The 21401-nt window shown below is 36.5% G+C and overlaps 1 protein-coding gene across 1 annotated transcript; it reads right to left on the bottom strand.

The window, feature by feature from the left end:
* Positions 1-16316: 16316 nt before the first annotated feature.
* On the bottom strand, positions 16317-19826 carry LOC149414066 (uncharacterized). The gene is made up of 2 exons (XM_089643835.1): positions 19709-19826; positions 16317-18599 (listed from the first exon to the last, which is right to left on the bottom strand). The coding sequence occupies exon 2, from the start codon at positions 18559-18561 to the stop codon at positions 17050-17052; it is 1512 nt and encodes a 503-aa protein (XP_089499961.1). The 5' UTR covers positions 18562-18599; positions 19709-19826; the 3' UTR covers positions 16317-17049.
* Between the last annotated feature and the right edge of the window lie 1575 nt (positions 19827-21401).

Here is a 21401-nt window from a genome sequence, read left to right as displayed (position 1 = left end):
GTTCCCAACATGCGTATCACTTGTTAGAGATTCTAAACAGCTTACCGATTCTAAAATTGTTTCGTGCGTAATTGTAAAAATCTACCTACAGTCTTGAAGAGACCCGTGTTGCAGGAGGGAGGAATTTATTTTATTTAGGAAATTATATATTTAGCATAAACAGCAATTATTTACAATATTAGACCAATAATGTTCCATTAATTCTAGTTGTTGATTCAATATTTGCAACTATACAATATATTTATAAATGACAAAGAAATATAAAGAATAAACATTATAAGGAATTACAAAATGTTATAAAAACCTCACACGGTGCCCGTCTTCAGTCAGTCGTCGGTCTTTACGCAGCTCACTTACACTTTCCCTGGCTTCACAGGCCGCCTGCGCCCGATTACGTCACAATTTTGAAGGTGGGTTTTTTAAGGATATTTTTATGTGCAGTTGTTCATTATACTCAATTATGCTTGTTCTGTATGAAATTTATCAGTATCTTGAGAAATAAGTGCTGTATTGGATCCTGGCCTTTCAGGCAGGGTGCGCCCGATTGAATTATAATTTCAGTTTTTCTCTTTTCTGGCATTTTATATACATATGTTTCTGCCAAAATGGCTAGAAAATAATATGATCTCTCTCATCGCAATGATGTTGATGATATGGTGAAGTTTCTTCTCGATGATGATGCTTCTGAAGATCCAGCTTTGGTTGAAGATTTAGGCGATGAGAGCGATATCGGACAACTAGCTCGGCGAAGTCTGAATACAAGTGGAATGCCGATTCAGTTGAAAATTCGCTTGAAAAGGTTTTTGCCTCAACAACACCTCCCAAAAGGCGAAAGTGTGGAATATGCGTGTTTGAATTAGGATTTAGCAGGATGACGAATTACGAATGTTTAGGTTATCATCAACCGATCTGTTTGTTTACTCCACGTAAACGCGCTGTGCCATACTTGTTTTTCGGCTGCTGATTTGGGAACCTCATCTTCCTTATCTGACTACGGCTGTAGTCAATAGAGACTACCACCTACCTTACCTTTAAATTTTTATTACTTTAAAACTTTTATTACTTTTATGGGACTAGGTTTAACCAATTATTTTGAACAGTGTTTTCGAAAAATAGTTTATTTTGATTATTTTAGTTTACGCTGAAATTGCTTAAAAAATAATATACCTTTTATGGTAAGAATCATAATGATTATTCTTTTGATATTTAGCAAAAAATATTGATATTACATTTATTAACTAGCTGTACCCCTTCATGCGTTGCTATTTCTCAGTCTGTCTGTGCAGATAGAGAAATAATAGCGCATATTGATTTTATGTCCAATAGATTAGGCGCAGTTTAAAAAAAAGCATTTTTTTACCTGTTGCACTTGACATCTATATAACATAGGTATATAAAAATACACGCGTATTTCGAATGCAATAAAATGAACATTTTTATTTATATTTAGAAAAGATTACGAAGAAGTCGGGGACGCCCGACGAAGACATGGCACGATCAAGTGAATCAGATACTCGAGTCAGGCCATGTAAAGAGTCAGAATAATAGAATACGATTTTGCCTGGGCCTTATGAAGAGTTTTTATGTAACTATACGACGTTGTCTTGGCATTACGAAGAGATTTTATGTAACTATACGATGTTGCCCGGGCCTTATGAAGAGTTTTTATTTAACTATATGATGTTGCCCGGGCCATATGAAGAGTTGTTATTTAACTATACGATGTTGCCTGGGTCTTACAAAGAGTTTTTATTAGAGATGTGCCGATTATGAGTTTCGCCGACTAGCCGACTAGCCGATTAGTCGGTTGTAATAAGACCGACTAGTCGGCTAAGCCGATTACGGTTTCGGGGATAGTTCTAGGTACCCTGAAATGTCGCGCATGGCCAAAGTGTACCTCTGCTGTCCCGCAACTTCTGTTTACAGTGAGAAGCTGTTCTCAGAGGCCGGAAACATATATGAAACAAAAAGAAATCGATTGCTACCAGAAAGGGCAGAAGCTTTAGTCTTCTTACATCATAATTTACCCTTAATTAAAAAATATAAGTAAGTTATAAAAAATATAAGGAGATTATGATATTTTTGGTTGTCACAATTGTGACTTTGATTTGATTAGATTATGAAGGTATGGTTATAAGAAATATGTTTTTTTCATTTTTTTTTTGTTTTTATCAAACAGTTCATGTTTAGAATTTTTGGATATATATATATATATAATATATACATATATTACTGTGCATCTTGTACATACAATCTTGATTTAATACATATAACTGAGTTTGTTAATTTAAAAAATCTACTTTTTATTTTAATAATAAGAAATACTTATAAATGTTCATTGAAGATAAGAAGATATTATGTTGATTTTTATGTTAATTAGGATAGGTACTAATTTTGTTCAATAAATGTCATAATTATGTTTTCTTTACAAGCAAGTAATTTTAAAAACTGATTACCAAAGGAAAGATTGCTTTACATTTTTTAATGTATAAGACTGATTATAAAAAGAAAATATATATAATCAAGGTTTTTATTTCATGTAGTTCCCCCGCATTCATATTATTGAGAAATACATACAACGTAAGAAGCCGGATAGTCGGCGCTCTTTGCCGATTAGTCGCCGACTAATCGCCGACTACAATAGTGGCCGGATAGTCGGCTTTACCGACTAGTCGGAACATCTCTAGTTTTTATGTTACTATACGATGTTGCCCGGGCCTTATAAAGAGTTTTTATTTAACTATATGATGTTGCCCGGGCCTTAAGGAGAGTTTTTAAGTTACTATACGATGTTGCTCGTTCCTTATGAAGAGTTTTTAATTAACTATACGATGTTGCCCGGGCCTTAAGAAGAGTTTTTATATTACTATACGATGTTGCCCGGGCCTTATGAAGAGTTTTTAATTAACTATACGATGTTGCCTGGGTTTTACAAAGAGTTTTTATGTTACTATACGATGTTGCCCGGGCCTTATGAAGAGTTTTTAATTAACTATACGATGTTGCCTGGGTTTTACAAAGAGTTTTTATGTTACTATACGATGTTGCTCGTTCCTTATGAAGAGTTTTTATTTAACTATACAATGTTGCCCGGGCCTTATGAAAAGTTTTTATTTAACTACACGACGTTGCCCGGGCCTTACAAAGAGTTTTTATTTAACTATACGATGTTGCCCGGGCCATATGAAGAGTTTTTATGTAATTATACGACGTTGCCTGGGTCTTACAAAGAGTTTTTATGTTACTATACGATGTTGCCCGGGCCTTATGAAGAGTTTTTATTTAACTATACAATGTTGCCAGGGCCTTACAAAGAGTTTTTTGAAATCAGATTAGGCAGTAATAATATAGTAAAATTAAATAATCAAGTGTGCAAAATTTCATCAAATATCAAAATTCTGCTTTAAGAGATGGGATGGGGGTTGGTTTTTCTAAATCTGATGCAGACAGGGACCTTCCTCTAGTTTTGAAGGTCAAGTGTACAAAATTTCACCAATCTCGGAATAAAACCGTAGATTTGTTTAACCACTGGAGTGATTGGTTATATATGTACATTATATACATTCCTCAAAATATCAATGTGGGAACATATGAACTGATTACTGCGGCTTGAAGCCATAATATAATCAATACAGTGAAACAAACTCATAGCGAGCACTAATTCGCAAAACAGATGATGAGATAAATGCTCCCTTAACGAGCGAAATTTCACATAACGAGTGACGAAGAAATGGCAAGTTACAACTTCACGTCACTCACTTGTGAACCTGTGAACTTGTGAACTTCCGCGCCAGCACTTCAGTCTCTGGTTAGCACTCGTTTCTCTAGCACATTAAAGTAACACATTTTTCCAAAATTGTAAAAAAAATTGTGCAATGTTTAATAACCCTTTATTTATTTAATTTTTACAAAATATAACATTATAGCTTACATATTTTTATACACTCTCCCACAAAAGATGATGCTTGTGGTTAGGAGAGGACAACTTATCAATAACTTAAGAATTTAACATACCGGGTGTATCGGCACTAACCCGACAAACTTTAACCAGCTATTCCTTAGCACATTTGGAGTAAAAAATGTTATGGGCACTTTTCTGTCCGGTAGCATTTTTTTTTCAATTAAAAACAAAAAATTTTAAAATTTCCACACTACATCACTGTCATTGGCATTGCGTTTCGTGTTCAACAGCTGTTATAAGCAAGTATGTCAAAAAGCGTCTTCGCTCTTTCGCACACACTAAATAATAATAGTTAAAAATGAGACGAATTGTGTCGTGCCATTTCGTTGTGATTGTAGAAGTGCGCCAATATAGGTACACACGTGCATTATTCAACGGAATTCGAATAAAATATTTGCCAGATGGGTTTTCAAACTTTGACAAAGGATAAAACAGTGGTGACATGTGGTGAAAATATGTTTAATTAATTTTTTATTAAAAAAAAACGTTACCGGACAGCAAAGTGCACATAAGATTTTTTACTCCAAATGTGCTAAGGAATAGCTGGTTAAAGTTTGTCGGGTACGTGCCGATACACCCTGTATAAGAGATTTAGACTTATAATATTTTTTAAGATTATAAAGGTAATTAAAACAATAAATATATATAGGATGTACATAAAACATTAGGAATAACAAAACAGTCAAGAATATATCTAAGAGAATGTTAAAATTATATGGTGGTACTACAAAAATATGATTTCATTTTTTTTTTATATTTGTAATTTTTTTTTCTGTTCGCATATCAGCGGGTAATTGATTAAATAATTTTATTCCTTTATATACATAGTGATTCTGTACTGTTGTTGTTCGTACAGTTAGTTCACTAAAAGTATTCCTTATGCTAATATTTATCAGTGGGGTATTATTTTCATTAAAGATATCATTGTGTAGCTGAAGTAATGCAATTTTGTCGTAAAGTGGGGGAACAGCGATTTCTTGGAATAGGTACATTTATTGTTGGGTAGTAATACGGTTTTTTTAGGATAATTTTTTTGAATTGTTTCGAGTGGGAGAACTAATGATTTATATGCACCTCCCAAGCTATGATTCCATATTGTAGTACAGAGTGCGCAAGTGCAAAGTAAATTTCTTTTAATATTTTTAATGAGATAGTATTTCTAAGTCTGAAGAATATATATATTAGTTTCCTCATTCTGTTAACTGTGGAGTTTATTTGATTTTACTGTCGATAATTATCCCGAGACATTTTATTTGTTCTTTACTACTAATATGTATACAATTTGAGTTACAGGGTGTGATTTTAAGTAGACAATTTCTGTTGTGAATTTTAATGTTTACATTTATATTTGTAATATTCTCTGTTAGGCTCAGAATTAAAAAAAAGAGATTGTCCAACATTTAAAGACAGTAAGTTTTTGTCAAATCATTGTTTAATGATATTTATTGCATTATTTGCCGATATTTCGGCCGCTTTCCAAGAGTTTTCTTCAATCGTTAATACTGTAGCGTCCGCATAAGATATAATCTTTCCGATGATTGGGAGTTCAAAAAGTTCATTTACATATAATATGAATAGTATTGGGCCCAACACAGTTCCTTGTGGGATTCCAAAATTAATATATCTGATGGTGAGCGTGGGTGATCTAGCGAACACATTCAATCGGTCTACTTCAACGAATTGCACTATCTTCAAGAACAAGGATAAAATTAAGCAGATAGATGCAACACCACTCTGTTAATTCAGCAGGTTATTTCTAATTTAAGGAAACTCTAAACCAAAACACTCTTCGAGCGTTGTTTTGAGGTGACTGAAGGGATATGTCTCAATCTCAGAGTTTTGGAAAGGTCACTTTCACTTCTTTTTGGTTACTTGCCTCAAGATGATTGACAAGACGTAGGAAAGGGTTACCAAGAGGACCCTCACTTCTACTTGGAAGAAGCTTTGGCCAATGAGCGTCGTCCATTGTGATTTTGAGAGGTTTGAAACAATACCCGCGGAGTCTAAAGTCAACAAGATTGTGTCTTTGACCAATACCATGGTACTGGAGGTGGATAACAACCATATTGATGAGCTTGTGGAAGAGCACAGTCAAGAGCTGAACACCAGAACTTATGGAGTTGTATTGTGCACAGCAATAAGTTATGGAGTTTGTTAGTGGATGAGGAGGTAGTAGCAAAGCAACAATCTTCTGGCGCGATAAGAGAAATGAGAAACTGTTGCATTGTACATTGAGAAGCACCTAATAAGGAGGTGGCTATGCGTTCAATGATAATGCTGTGTCACATTTTCACGAAATTTTAAAGCATCGGCAAAAACAAATGTCTCTAGACAGCTTTCTAGTAAAAAATAACAAATTATTTTTCATTAATTCATAAATAAATATTTTTTATTGTTTTTTGCAAATCGAATTCGCATTCAAATATGTAATTTTCTTTAAATATTTTTTGGCATGGGACGCATTATAGTATTTTAAATTGATAGACGTAACAAGAAAGATTCTAGAACGAATTAATCTCGTTATGAGGTTTCACTGAATGATAATTATATAAGATCTTCTTCTTCAATAAAAGAACAGTTTTATATAATAGTTTACCTAACAAATCTGTAAGTAGATAAACAAAGGGTTTAACCCTTTCAGGCCTGAATTAAACTGACAGTATTAGAACACATTTGTTGTTTGATAAAAATCAGTAAAGTTATTTGAAAATTTTTGGTGTGAGTGCATTTTTTTTCAGTAGTTAGAAGTTTTTGCTGTTTTGATTTGAAAGAACAGGTGTTTCACATAAAATGGCAAATTGTACACTGTATACAAAAAATATAACATTTTATTAAATTTTCAAAAATTGCATAATAATTAAATGTGAAAAAATTCATTCACAACATTTTAACAAAATCAGGAGAAAAAATTCAATTTATCACAAAAATATTTTAGCAATGTGAATAACTGCGTCTAACCTCAACGCAGTGCTAAAAGGCATATTTTAGCAATGTGAATAACTGCGTCTAACCTCAACGCAGTGCTAAAAGGCATATTTTAGCAATGTGAATAACTGCGTCTAACCTCAACGCAGTGCTAAAAGGCATATTTTAGCAATGTGAATAACTGCGTCTAACCTCAACGCAGTGATAAAAGGGTCGCGAATTGTAGAAAGGAATCAAGAAGTAAAATTGCACAAAAGATTACATTTATTTAATACACGCGACAATATTGTCAGAAGTCAAACACAGGAAGGAAGTTTGATAACACATCTCTAGCGGACGGGATCTCCGCCGCAATAGTTTGTGGGGGCGACGGGACGTTTCGGTGTTGCCAGATGGTAGACCTTGCCAAAAACTAAAAATTAAAGACGCAAGCAGATCCTACAACATAAAAATGGCTACCGCCTGAACTAAAATAGCTAAATCCAATAAAAAAATAGCGGGCAAAGCCAGTTATATCCGAAATTGGATAATGAAAATAGCCAATTTTTATTTTCTCTCTGATATCTATGTATTTTCAAGAATACACACGGTCTGAAAGGGTTAAACAAAATAACGACAATACAGAAGAAATGTGATTCGTGATACAAAAATCTGGCTAATTGGGCTTATTCCCGATACAAAACATCAAAAAATTTAAATGAGATGGCGATAACTATGTCAGGCAAGTATAATAGAGATAAGACAAGTGCTAAGAACAAAAATACATTAAGGCGATGCAATGCGTAGTAGTGCAAAATCATGTGTTTTTGATTTGAAAATTTGGTCACCTAGAAATGTTTCAGATGCTTTAATTAAATACTGCGAGTAGAATACATCTTGGCCTCTGAAACAATCGAGTATTTTTTAGATAAGTCTTTTTATAAGCCCAGAAAAAAATAATGTATAAGGCCTCTGAAAACTGCTTTTAAGTTAAAAATCTCCTACTTACGAACCCATTTTCGGTTATGGTTTTATTGTATAATGTGGCAAATTAAGTTATTTATAAAATGATAGAAAAACATTTAAATATTTGTGCCTGAATATCCACAAAATAAAATAAAAGGCAGTTTTTGGCCATGTTTTTTTCTTGCATAAATCAAAACAGGTGGATGGTGTTAAGCGGGAATTTAAGCCTTATCGCCATCTACGTAAGGTGTGTTATTGATAGCGGCTCGATTCAAAATATTACACGACGCAGTGCATCGCCTTAAGGCAATGGGGACATTGGTTTCCATTCAAATCTAAATGGAAGGCATTTTTAGTGTGAATTATCTATTCAATGGGCTTAACCATTCGATTGATAGAGATATCCGGAAGTTCGATTTTGGATTCGGCCAGATGTTTCCAAAATTCATATCTACAAATATTACAGACTGTTTTCGTATACTGGACATGTCTATAGTCACTGCAATATTGAATATTACTGTTTTTTAATGTTGTCCACGGTATACTGGACATGTCTACAGTCACTGCAATATTGAATATTACTGTTTTTTAATGTTGTCCACGGTATACTGGACATGTCTTTAGTCACTGCAATAGTCCACGGTATACTGGACATGTCTATAGTCACTGCTATATTGAATATTACTGTTTTTAAATGTTGTCCACGGTATACTGGACATGTCTATAGTCACTGCAATATTGAATATTACTGTTTTTTAATGTTGTCCACGGTATACTGGACATGTCTATAGTCACTGCAATATTGAATATTACTGTTTTTTAATGTTGTCCACGGTATACTGGACATGTCTATAGTCACTGCTATATTGAATATTACTGTTTTTAAATGTTGTCCACGGTATACTGGATATGTCTACAGTCACTGCTATATTGTGTTAATTAATTACTTCAACTAACACTATTAAAAGACATGGAATAACATTTAATTTGTAAATACACGCAAATTATGTATTTTTTCGACTATTATAAACATTACAGTTTTTTCTCGTCTGAAAATTTTATGCATCATAGAGAAAATGCAAGACCGACTAGAGTAGAGATCTGGGCGCATCTAATTAGTCTGTTTATTTATATGCAGTAAAACAACACACAAATCAGTAACAGCGAGTATCAACAAGAATCGCCGACAATTGCAAGCTGTTGTTGCTCTATTATGACACGGCACTCACTTAATCACTTGACACCTCAAAATCCGTCAGGCGTTCAGGTCCCTAACTCTAGTCGGCCTTGAGGTAGTATTCGACGCAACTTTTGATTACGAAAACGCCGCCCGGACCTATCATTTACTCCGTTCATGTATACATTATATGTATATTTTTTTAATATTTATCTTAGTCATACATGAGCAATGTATGAATTAAGAATATACTGGAAACATAAGAGTGTTTCTTACTTTTACTCCACATTTAATTTTAATTTTGTAAGACAATAACAAGTCTAGATATATTGTAACATCATTACGTCACATGGTAACGCTCTCTGAGGTAGCGCAACATGGCATAATACCCCAAAAATAAATACGATAATGTAAACAGATGTTCAATTTTTAGAAAACATTTTATAATGGCATGCAAAACATTATCTAGAATATTCAATGAGACGAACAACGGTGACATCTTTTGGTGTTCGATAGAAACATAACTTTTTGATCACCGACACTAAAATTTGGCCGTGTTCCAGCTGATTTTATTTTCGCAATAATTTACTCGTTTACTCTATCATAAGCAGTCGACGGCTACCCATATTTAGGTCTCGTTCGAGAAAATGGATAAATATATTTTTTTAAATATACATATACAGGGTTTTCCAATAAGAGGTGTTATTTTGAATAGCCCGCTATTTCGGTAGATGTTACTTTTGAAGCTGTCATTTTTTGGCATTTGACAAGTAGAAACTACGCCATTAATAAAAATGGAACGATACACGCTTCAACAACGCATTGAATTTATTAAAATACACTTAAGTGAATCAAATGCAAATCATCTTGAGTGATGAGGCCCATTTCCACCTCGGTGGCTTCGTCAACAAGCAAAATTGTCGCATCTGGGGCTCGGAAAACCCAAGAATTATTGTTGAAAAGCCTCTCTATCCTCAAAGTGTGACTGTTTGGTGCGGTTTATGGTCCGGCCGAGTCATTGGACCTTACTTTTTCGAAAATGAGGCTGGAGCAACAGTTACGGTGAATGGATTGCGCTATCGAGAGATGATTAATGATATTTTATGGCCGGAATTGTATGCTATTGATCCGGACAACGTTTATTTTCAACAAGACGCCAACTATTAAAAGGAAACTATACTAAACCTAAATCTGTAGATTGGGGAATAACTTCATAAAACATCATCAAATGGCTCCAAACTGAATTAACCTCATTTGAGTTAGTTGTATTACAAAGTAGGCTTTAATTTCAGACAGTTATTTTATAGCTAGGGTGTGGTGACTACAATGTAAAAAAGATTCATTCATAAACAGGGTTTTCCAATAAGAGGTGTTATTTTGATATTCAATCGTAAAAGATCAATGGTTTCGTTGCTTGTGTGGCAAGTAGTTTTATAGTTTTTTTTTTTTCTACTTGCCACACAAGCAACGAAACCATTGATCTTTTACGATTGAATATCAAAATAACACCTCTTATTGGAAAACCCTTTTTATAAATTGTTGGAATATGGCAATATAAATGCAATTATCTTAGGTTGGCTGTTAGGTATCTGTAAACATTTTTTTGTTGGCAATACTGTTTAACCTTGTTCTATTGTCTATTACTGAGAAGAGACCTCTCAATGTGTACATTTGTAAGAAGAAGAATAAAGTTATTACTGCATAAAACTGAACCCTTTTATTGAAATAATCTTTTTTACACTGTAGTCACCACACCTTAGCTATAAAATAACTATCTGAAATTAAAGCCTACTTTGTAATACAACTAATTCAAATGAGGTTAATTCAGTTTGGGGCCATTTGATGATGTTTTATGAAGTTATTCCTCATCATTGATCCTCTGACCACTGCCTGATTACCACCTCTGTCCCATCCTCCATGAACCGTCAACCCGACAAACATGTAAAGAGGAAGGTATGGCACTACAGGGCAGCAAAATGGGACGGCATGCGGTCTTTCTTCGGCGCCTTTCCTTGGAGTACTGTATGCTTTAGCTCCGAGGACCCATCAATTTGTGCACGCGAGGTAGGAGAAGTAATCACATCAGCAATGGATTGCTACATTCCCTTCTCCGTCAAATCCTCTGGAGCGGGCACAAAACCGTGGTTTGACCATCGCTGTGCTGAAGCTGTCAGACTCAAAAATACGGCTTTTAATGCACTCCGGAAGATTAGCTCCATGAATAACCTTTCGGAATACCGAAAACGGGCAAGGGATTGTAAGAGAGTTCTAAATAGAGCTAAGAGCGATCACGACCAGAGAATTGCGAAAAAGCTGGCTGACTGCCCCACCGGTAGCCGTGCTTTCTGGGCACTCGCTAGCTCGATCGGAAGAAATTTCTGCAGAACCACTTTCCCACCTCTGACCAAGCCTGATGGTCGGCTGGCTAACTCGGCCCGCGAGAAAGCTGAATTATTAGGCAAAATTTTCGCGGAAAACTCAACTCTTCAAGATAACGGAGAGACTCCCCCTTCCATTCCGCACTGCGGTTTTCAAATGGAGGAACCGAAGATCCGGAACAGAGAGGTTCTCCGAGTCTTGAACGAGCTGAAAGTCGACAAAGCCAGTGGGCCGGACGGAATACCTGCCTTGGTCCTCAAGAGGTGTTCTGCAGAAATGACTCCAGTGCTCGCGAAATTATTTAGGCTCTCTCTCAAAGGTGGAAAGGTGCCAGATCTTTGGAAAAAGGCAATCGTCCACCCAATCCCAAAAAAGGGGGACCGTTCCGACCCTTCTAACTACCGCCCCATAGCCATCACTTCCATACTCTCGAAGGTATTAGAAAGGGTGGTTAACAACAAATTGCTCACATATCTCGAGAATAACAATATCCTAAGCGATCGGCAATATGGATTTCGTCGAAACCGATCGTGTGGCGATCTACTCGGATATGCAACGCATATTTGGGGGCGGTACATGGAACGTTTTGGTGAAACCCAAACCGTTGGGTTGGATATCTCCAAAGCCTTTGACAGAGTCTGGCACCGGGCGCTTATCGGGAAGTTACCATCGTATGGGATCCACCCAACCCTGCATAGTTGGATTGCGGACTTTCTGAGGGGAAGAACAATTCAAACCGTGGTTGACGGCTCTTCTTCCTCACCGCACCAAATCAATGCGGGGGTGCCACAAGGATCTGTGCTGTCTCCGACGCTGTTTTTATTGCACATCAACGATCTCGTTGAATGTGCACCAATTCACTGCTACGCTGATGACAGCAACCTTCACGAGGGTTATCTTTTTGACAGGCCCCCTTCCACCTATGAAGTCCGAACAGCTCGGGAAGTTTTGAAGCAAAAAATTGACCACCACCTAGAGATGGTTCGTGCCTGGGGTAAGGCCAACTTGGTCAGTTTCAACGTCTCAAAAACCCAAGCGTGTCTGATTTCGGCAAAGAGGGAGATCAATGACTGTCTGGTGCAATTTGATGGGAGCACTCTCCCAAACAAAGACTCCATTGAAATGCTTGGAGTTACTATATCAGACCAGCTCAAGTATCGGGGATCCATAGAAGCCCGAGTAAATCAGGCCTCCAAAAAGTTGGGCGTCTTGTACAGGGCTAGGAGATTCTTCAACAGTGACCAGCTGTTGACACTGTACAATAGGGTGGATCGCCATTGTATGGAATTTTTTTTTTTTTATAAATTAGTTTTCGCGGGGTGCGGAATAGATGCTCTAGGTACATACAATTAAGCATACAAAATATCAATTTAAAATTTTGATAGCAAGTACTGCCCCAAAGCAGTTGAATTATTTAAAATCTGGTAAAAAATTGTCCCTTTATAAAACAGTTTTGTGTCAACATTAATACTTTAATTTTTACTTTTACATTTCATAATGAATAAAAATTGCCGCGTCCTATTTAATAATATTAAAAAAATGTGATAATATTTATTTTTCCGCGAAAATTTGACAAATTGCCGAGTCCACTTTCTCGCGCCTCGCTCGCGCACCGCGCATCTTTAGATCAACCGTCCATATCTCGCAGTACAGTTTCAAATTTTACTAACGTTGATCTTCCAACTGACCAACATTACTTTGCTTCATCTACTCCTTCTTCTTATGTTATAAATCCAACAGACAGTGGACTATCTGTTGTATCCAGAACATTGGATCGATACAGTATTTCTGATCAGGCAGGTGCTGCCATCGTCTGCGCTACATTGCAAAATATTGGATTAGTGATTAGTGAACAGATAATCTAACAAACGTGATCGATCGTAATAAGATTCGAAGTGCTCGTGCCAAAACTAGGACCACTCTGACTGCCATCAACCAGCCCCATTTTGATTTGTGCATTTGCATATCGTTTGGCGGCCAAAAGATAAAACATTAATCATGGAGGATGGACGCAGAAAAGTTGTGATAGAAGAACATATCAGTCTTTGAAAGAACCTAGCTCACAATACATTGGCCACATGGGCGTTAAGTTCGGTGATGCTAAAACAATAGCTCACAAATTGTTTGCATATTTTGTGGCAAAATCCATTGATTTAGCGTGCATCGTGGCTATCGGATGTGACGGAACAGCAGTTAATAATGGAACTAAGTCTGGCATTATTCGACTTGTTGAAGGAAAACTCCATCGTCCACTTCAGTGGTTGGTCTGTCAGTTACATGCTAATGAGTTAAGTTTGAGGCACCTTTTCGAATATCTTGATGGAACGACAACAGGTCCTAGAAGCTTTAGCGGCTAACAAGGAAAGTTACTCAAGAACTGTGAACATCTTCCCGTGATAGAATTTCAAGCAATAGAATGCAACTTACCTATGAACCTTACTTATGAAATTACAAAATCCCGTGACGACCTCAGCACAGACCAGCTTTATTTATTGGAAATGTGCCGAGCAATCGCCGAAGGACAATGTAATGAAAACTTAACGAAAAGAAATCCGGGTAAAATCTGTCATTCGCGTTGGTTAACAACAGCCAATACTATTCTCCGACTTTACACATCAACCAAGAATCCAACAGAAATCAGGTGATATTGACTGAATTTGTGCTAAGAGTGTATGCTCCGATGTGGTTTAAAATAAAAACACAGCCTTTAAGACAACCAAGAGCAGACTTCAACCGGCGAGACACCTCCACGAAACCATAAAATTGTCTCGTTACCTTCCAGAGCATTTGAAAAAGGTGGTAGATCCCATAATTCAACGCAAAGGGTATTTTGGCCAATCGAAAATATACTTATTAGTATCTTAAACGACGAACGAAGACAGACATTAGAGAGTTGGCTCTCAGACGGATTCTAAGTATCCAAGAACGTTGGGGTTCTCTCCAATAAGAGTATTTAAGCTACCTACTTTTAATTTCAACGCAGAAGACTATATTGACTTGATCTACTGGGAAAAAACATCAGAAGCACCTCTTACAAAAATGATATCTAGCGAGACAATAATTGATGCCATTGCAGACCACAAAATTATCGAATTCAACATTTTGTGTAGGTTCCGATTGATGCCCTGTCACACGCAAGCCACGGAAAGATGCATCAAAGTGGTAACGGCATCATGTTCTGCTGTTTGCGGCCTTGAAAGACGTGAAGGGTGTATACAAAATAAGCTAGAATCTTGTCGTATAATGCCAGTATTGAATTCGAAGAAGGACTATAAAATACAATAACTTTTATGATTTTTGACTATATTTTTTAACAGTGTTTGTGATTTTTTTGTGTAGCAATGGTACTTTTATTGTTTCTTGATTAGTAGATAATATTATTAGTAAATGAAAAGTTATTTTTTTTATATTTTAACTACTTTTATTGAGCAAAGATTAAACCCTTCTTTTTCTATTTTCTCGCTATTTTTTAAAAATTTGAATCGACTTGGGGCAGTACTTGCACTCGAAATATCTTAATGCTGTCATAATGACTTTTAAAGGTATCCCCATAGAGCATCCATTCCACACCCCGCTGCTAAGAAAAACATAAAAACAAAAAATCGATCCACCCTACTGTACAAGTCTCAAGTCCGCCCAACTATTGAATTTGGGAGCCACCTTTGGGCTGGTGCCCCAAAATACTTGATAAACCTGCTTGAATCTGTGCAAAGGAGAGCGATCCGTCTGATTGACAATCCATTGTTAACAGACCGATTGCCTTCTCTAATGCATAGACGCAATGTAGGCATGCTGTGTCTGTTCTACAGGTATTTCAATGGAGCCTGCTCCAAGGAGCTAGCAGCATTGATTCCTGATGCACTGGTGCACGTGCGCGAAACTCGACGGACACGAACAGAACACCCGTTCACGGTTGACGTTGGCTTCATGAGAACGGGCCGTTTTTACGACTCGTTTTTGTGTAAGTCGGCTCGTATGTGGAACGAGCTACCGGCATCTGTTTTTCCTCCCTCCCTCCTCCCTCCTCTTCAAGGCCCGCATTAACAAATCCCTTCCTAGAGCCCCTACCTTACTCCGCCTCACAACGCCGCCCAACCGGGTGGTGACATAGTTCCCCTGTCCGTGCACTGCACAGGCAGGGACACTCTTGTGAGGTGTCACATAAAAAAAAATTTTTTAAAAAAAGTCTACAGATTTAGGTTTAGTATAGTTTCCTTTTAATCAAATAATCCTTCCACACAAGAGACAAGAAGATAACTAAATTGGAGACTTTTATCACATTGTTTATATTGTTGGGGCTTCCACAAAAGATTGGTATACAATATTCATGTAGAATTATCCGACAGCAATGCTTCTACAGCCATTCTAGTAGGACCTGTGTAAAAGGTAGATCTATCCTTTCCATAGAAAGTGTGTTAGTAATTCAAGCAGAACCGGTGTAAAAGGTACAACTACCCTTTCCATAGAAAGTGTGTTAGTAATTCAAGCAGGACCGGCGTAAAAGGTACAACTGCCCTTCCCGCAGGAAGTGTATTTACGAGGTACAATGTTTTTTGAATGAGCGCGGTCGAATCCAAAATGGAATGTTCGGAAATCTCCATCGACCAAGTCATTTATTTTGTAAATATTTCATCGCTTGAGTGGATAAGAAATTTCCCTAGAGTAGCTACATAAATATTCAGAGAAATATAATTTTTTTATATATGCTTAATTCCTGTCCTCAGGCATGTCCTGTCAGAAGGTCGGAGTTTTTCGCTTTGCAATAAATTCCAAATAAATGGAATATTTCTGAACGTATCGGAAAACTAACAACTGTTTTACAATGGTGATGAATACGCTCTCATATTTTATTATGAGAAATAAAAATATAAATTTAGAAATATAAAAAATTTGAATGCAAACATAAAAAATAAAAATAAAAGTCTCCTTTTCATTTCTTGTATTTTAAATAACTGATAACGAAAAAAATATATAAAACACACTTATTTTATTAGACAAATGTATTGCAAACATTATCATTATCACTTATTTTATTAGACAAATGTATTACAAACATTATCATTATCACTTATTTTATTAGACAAATGTATTACAAACATTATCATTATCACTTACGTTTCGAAAAACATTTCATAAAAAATTCACGAAAAGTTATGTTAACTAACTAACTAACCATCACGCCGTTTCTCCGCAGGGGTAGGCAGAGAGGACGGACCGCCAAACAACTCGGTCACACCACACACTTCTTGCCTCATTCACACTCATACATACTCTTCTATTATTCTGACTCTTGACATGGCCCCGACTCAAGTATCTGATTCACTTGATCGTGCCATGTCTTCCTCGGGCGTCCCCGACTTCTGCTACCATTCACATTTGCATCATATATCCTCCTTACACTCCTTTCTTCGCTCATTCGCTCTACATGCCCAAACCATCTAAGCGTCCCTTTCTTGATCAGGTTGTTATGTTATAACTTATATAAATAAGCGTAAATACTCTGACCGTCTGACAGATTATGGCTAAGGCTAAGGTTTTTTAATGAAATAATTAAAACACCATAATATATGAACGCGTAGATAACAACGTATGTTATGTTTACCCTTAATATTAATGGTGAAATAGTAAAAGTAAGAATTAAGTACAAATAATGAATGTTATTCTACGCCACATCGACAATTTCATCTTCGCTTCCTGACATATCCCGCTCGTCCGCAGACGATCCTTGCGACACCATCTCTTTGTGTTCGCTTCTGACGTGATGCGAAAACGACAAAACATCGTCGAAAGTCTCCGAACAATAAAAACATTTGATAGATCTATCAATTTCACTGTGTAGTTTAGTTTTGTGGGATTCTAAATGGGCCACTAGCTTTCTTCGTTTGCGGAACACGTCGTTACACTGATCGCATTGGTATACTGGCCCGTGGCTTTGTTTGTAGTGCGTACGGTATGCTCGATAATTGTAAAAAGTGTGATTGCAAAAGGAGCAAATGTGCGGAAGTTTTTTAACGTGTCGACTCAGATGTTGTTCAAATTTGATATCGCATTTGAAGTTGCGTTTGCAAAAACCGCATTTGTATATTATCGAATCTCCGCTACTTGCATTCTGGGTAAATGTGTAGACAAGATGTAGAATTAGATGCGCTTGTAAAAAGTAAAACGATGTGAACTTCAGCATGCAATGTTCGCATTGGTTCAAGTTCAAATTGACGCGTTTAGGATTGGTTAACAAGTCCATGTAATAATCTGCTGTGCCAAGCGGTTGTATTTCAATTTCAGTTATTGGGACTTCTTCTACGGAGATAATTCTTTTATCGTCGGCGACGATATGCATACGCACGTGTTCGACCAGGTCTTCTTTTTTCGTAAACTTGATGTTGCACACATGGCACGCGTATTCTTTATACACCTCGTGCTTGCGCTCCTGGTGACCGCGTAGCACGTGCTTTAACGTGAAGCACTGCCCGCACACGTTGCAGTAGAATGGTTTTTCTCCGGAGTGAACTCGGGTGTGTATTTTCAATTGAGACGGGCCGCTGAAGACTCTGAGACATGTGGAACATTCGAATTTCGGGTCACCGTGGTGTGTACAGTGGCGCTTAAGCGCTAGAAGCGACTTGAAGCGCTTTTTGCACATGGGGCAGTGTAGCGGAGAATCGTCTGCTCGCATCGGGTCGTGCATGTTCAACATGTGTCTTCGAAGGGAGGATTTCTCGATAAACCTGCGTAGACAGATATCACATTGATGCCTCTTTTCCAAGTGTATCATGAGATGCCTGCGTAACGTAGGACTATCTTTATAGCATTTCTGGCATATCTTGCAGTGGAAGGGACGTTCGTCCGAATGCACGATGCGGTGTGACCGCAGACCACTGTTAGATCTAAACCACTTTGGACAAAGACTGCAAGAAAACTTCTTCATAAATGTTAAATTTGTGTTATCTTTAGGAATCTTTTTGTCTAATTCTAATTCGGCTTTCTCTATGAAGCGGATATCTTCCGGAGTTTCCTGACTCTCTGAAGTGTCAGTAACGATGTCTGATTCGATCTTGATGTCCACATCTTCAATGTCCATAACGAGGTCATCGAAATGGTCGCTGTCATCTGAGGACACAAGGTCCAGGACTTGGCCCTTGATGTCCGGAGAGTTGACAATGCTTTTTGTCTCCATCTCTGTTTGCTCAAAGATTTATCATTCTTCGAAAATTTCTGTGAAATAATAAAATTATTATAATTTGTTTTTTATGTAACAAAAATTTCCTGGTTATTAATTATTTGACAATACAGTACTCTGTCAGTAATCCGCCATTCAACGACTACTATTTATATATCCGTTATATTTACTAGTTGAAAGAACAAAATCTAGCTTTATAATTCAAGGATGTTTGATGTCCTTTGCGTGCCTAGACTGGAGCACCAAGTACACTTACTCTAGTTATCTTCCGGGTACGGGTACCGCCGCACCGGGAACCATAGGTTAAAGTCATTTACTGTATCTGAATTCCTCCTACTAACATGATTACAGACGGAAAACTTTGCTTATGCAATTAGGTAGGACTTAGCGAGCAGAGGATTACATCCGCGCCGCAGCAGTGGGAAGCCAGCGCATCTGTCTACCTGGCTACTTACTGGTCACTCATTAGTACATGTTAAGGTATTTGAAAGAGAGGTTACAAAAACGCTGTGCAATACAATTGTAAATGTTTTCAAAATAAGCCTGCAAGCCATCGGTTTGCAGGATCTACTCAGGCCGGTCAACAGTGACGTCATCGTTCACCCTTGAACGCTTGATCAATCACCGGGCGTTCTTAGCTGCATTGAAATATTTGGTTCGCGCCTGTTTTTATAGTCATTATAACTTTAATAAATGATTTTTTTAAATTATAAAAACTATGTATTCTTGTGTCTGAAGTGTTTCTACATATGAATAATTAATAATAAGTGATTTTTTGGTGTGAAGAGAATTCCCTATTAAGTTGAAACCAAGTGCTATTTATAATTTTGTTTGCATATTCGGGTAGGTGTATGATAACGTGCAGTGTATCCATATATTTACCAATCTAAGCACAACATAATCCAGTCCAAATAATGCTCCAATTTAATTATTTCTGAATGGTAGCCAGTTATTAGAGCGATACTAAAAGTAATATCCACTTAGCCGGAATACAAATGGAAAACACTTCGAATGAACTAAGTGTATGGTAACGCCAATACACGTACTTTCTGGCCAATTCCAAAAGAATATTCAATTTGACAGATAGGTACTTTGAGGCTAGAAAAGTAGAATTACTTTTCCAATCGTATAATATAATACTCACTGCAATATTTGTCCAGAAAAATTCATTTTTTATCCTCAAATTCCATTCTGTGACCAATTATAATAAATTTACTGAAGACATTATTTTTAATGTCTCTTTGAATACTTTGAAGTTTGACAGATAAAGATAAAGTAGAATTTGTCAGACGAAAATGCTTAGAAATTTTGTTATAAAGATGAGACGATGGTACTTACTTACTAAAATAATTTCTCATCACACACGCTAAAATTGTATCTCACTAACTGTTTAAAGCATCAGATTACATTTAACTGTAAGTATTTTATTACATTTTTAGCAATTATTTTAAATTTTCTACTGTGTGTGTGCTATATAATAACTCGCTGAAGTGATTCCAGATCTCTACAGCTATACGAGTAAATCTTGAAACGCTATTTTTTATAATGACACCAACCTGCCTACTTTCGACAGTCTTTTATTCAACAACTAGCTACTTTCAACAAAGACGTTCAAAAACGTATCAATACCTATTTTATTGAATTTGAAAAAAAAGTATCCCAAACTAACTAATTTCCAACGACTCGACACGTAATTAAAACAAAGGGCTGTTTCTCAACGACCCTTGGCAAAAACATCACTATCAGAAGTACATACATAATATGTGCTTATACACACAACTCCAAGTTTGTGTTTTTGGTAAGCTCTAATTAGCAATATCAATATCTTAATAATTTTATATTGTACACAGGTTCCTATTTTTATAATTTTGTGATAACCTACTTTTACCAGCTCTGTACCGTTTATGTTAAGTATGTTATGTTATGTTTATGTTATGTTATGTTTATGTTATGTTTGGTTTATTTATGTTACATTATGTTATGTTTATGATGATATTGTTAATAAGAAAAATGTTAATTGTATATGGCCAAGATCAACCCTAATGGGTGAAAGCCAAAATAAAGAATAATAAAAAATATATACATATATATTAATATCGAGGATATGGAAAAACAAAAGAGAGCGATATCCTCCGTTAGAGCAGATATGCTGTTAAGTCGTTTTCACTTTTGCAGTACAAACGTCAAAATGATACTATTCAACGCATTCTGCACTTCGTTGTACAAGTCAAAACTGTGGGCAGATTACACTACATCCCAATGACATAAGCTAAAAGTTGCTTACGATAATACTTATCGCCAACTATTCCGCCTACCGAGATACTGCAACGTTACGGAAATGTTCCCGGAGGGACGAGTACAATTGAGTGCACTCTTTTGGAGTACTTCTCCGCCACCGATCCGGGAAGCGATCACCACTGTCAAATAATACAATCATCACATGGTTGCCTTGATGGAGTTCCACCTGATGGCCCTCTGGAGATGGTAGACAGTCAAATATTCTACATAGTATACGGCTGCTGTAATCATTTTATTTTTACATTTAAAAAAAACATTGGTTTTCTATTCACATTTTTAATGTGCCATCTATGTATTGTTATTTTTTCGTTATTTCAAAATATGGAATGTATTGTATTGCACTACCCCTGCATACATTATAGAATAAAATATTCTTATTAATTATTTTATGACACCTTAAATCATTTAGTAACGTGAAGGTGGCATCTTAGCACCCTCATTCACGCATCAATAGCTCAATCATGTGGTGATTGATAAGGATAAGAGAATTGGGACGAAGTAATCAAGGCCATGGTGATTTTCTTTTGAATTAAATAACT

This window comes from Hesperophylax consimilis, chromosome 20 (genome assembly GCF_061612785.1).
Source record: "Hesperophylax consimilis isolate HC1 chromosome 20, BYU_Hcon_1.0, whole genome shotgun sequence".
NCBI classification, from domain to species: Eukaryota; Metazoa; Arthropoda; class Insecta; order Trichoptera; family Limnephilidae; genus Hesperophylax; species Hesperophylax consimilis.
Note: the sequence above shows the minus strand (reverse complement) of the source record. Positions and strands in the feature narration are given on the sequence as shown.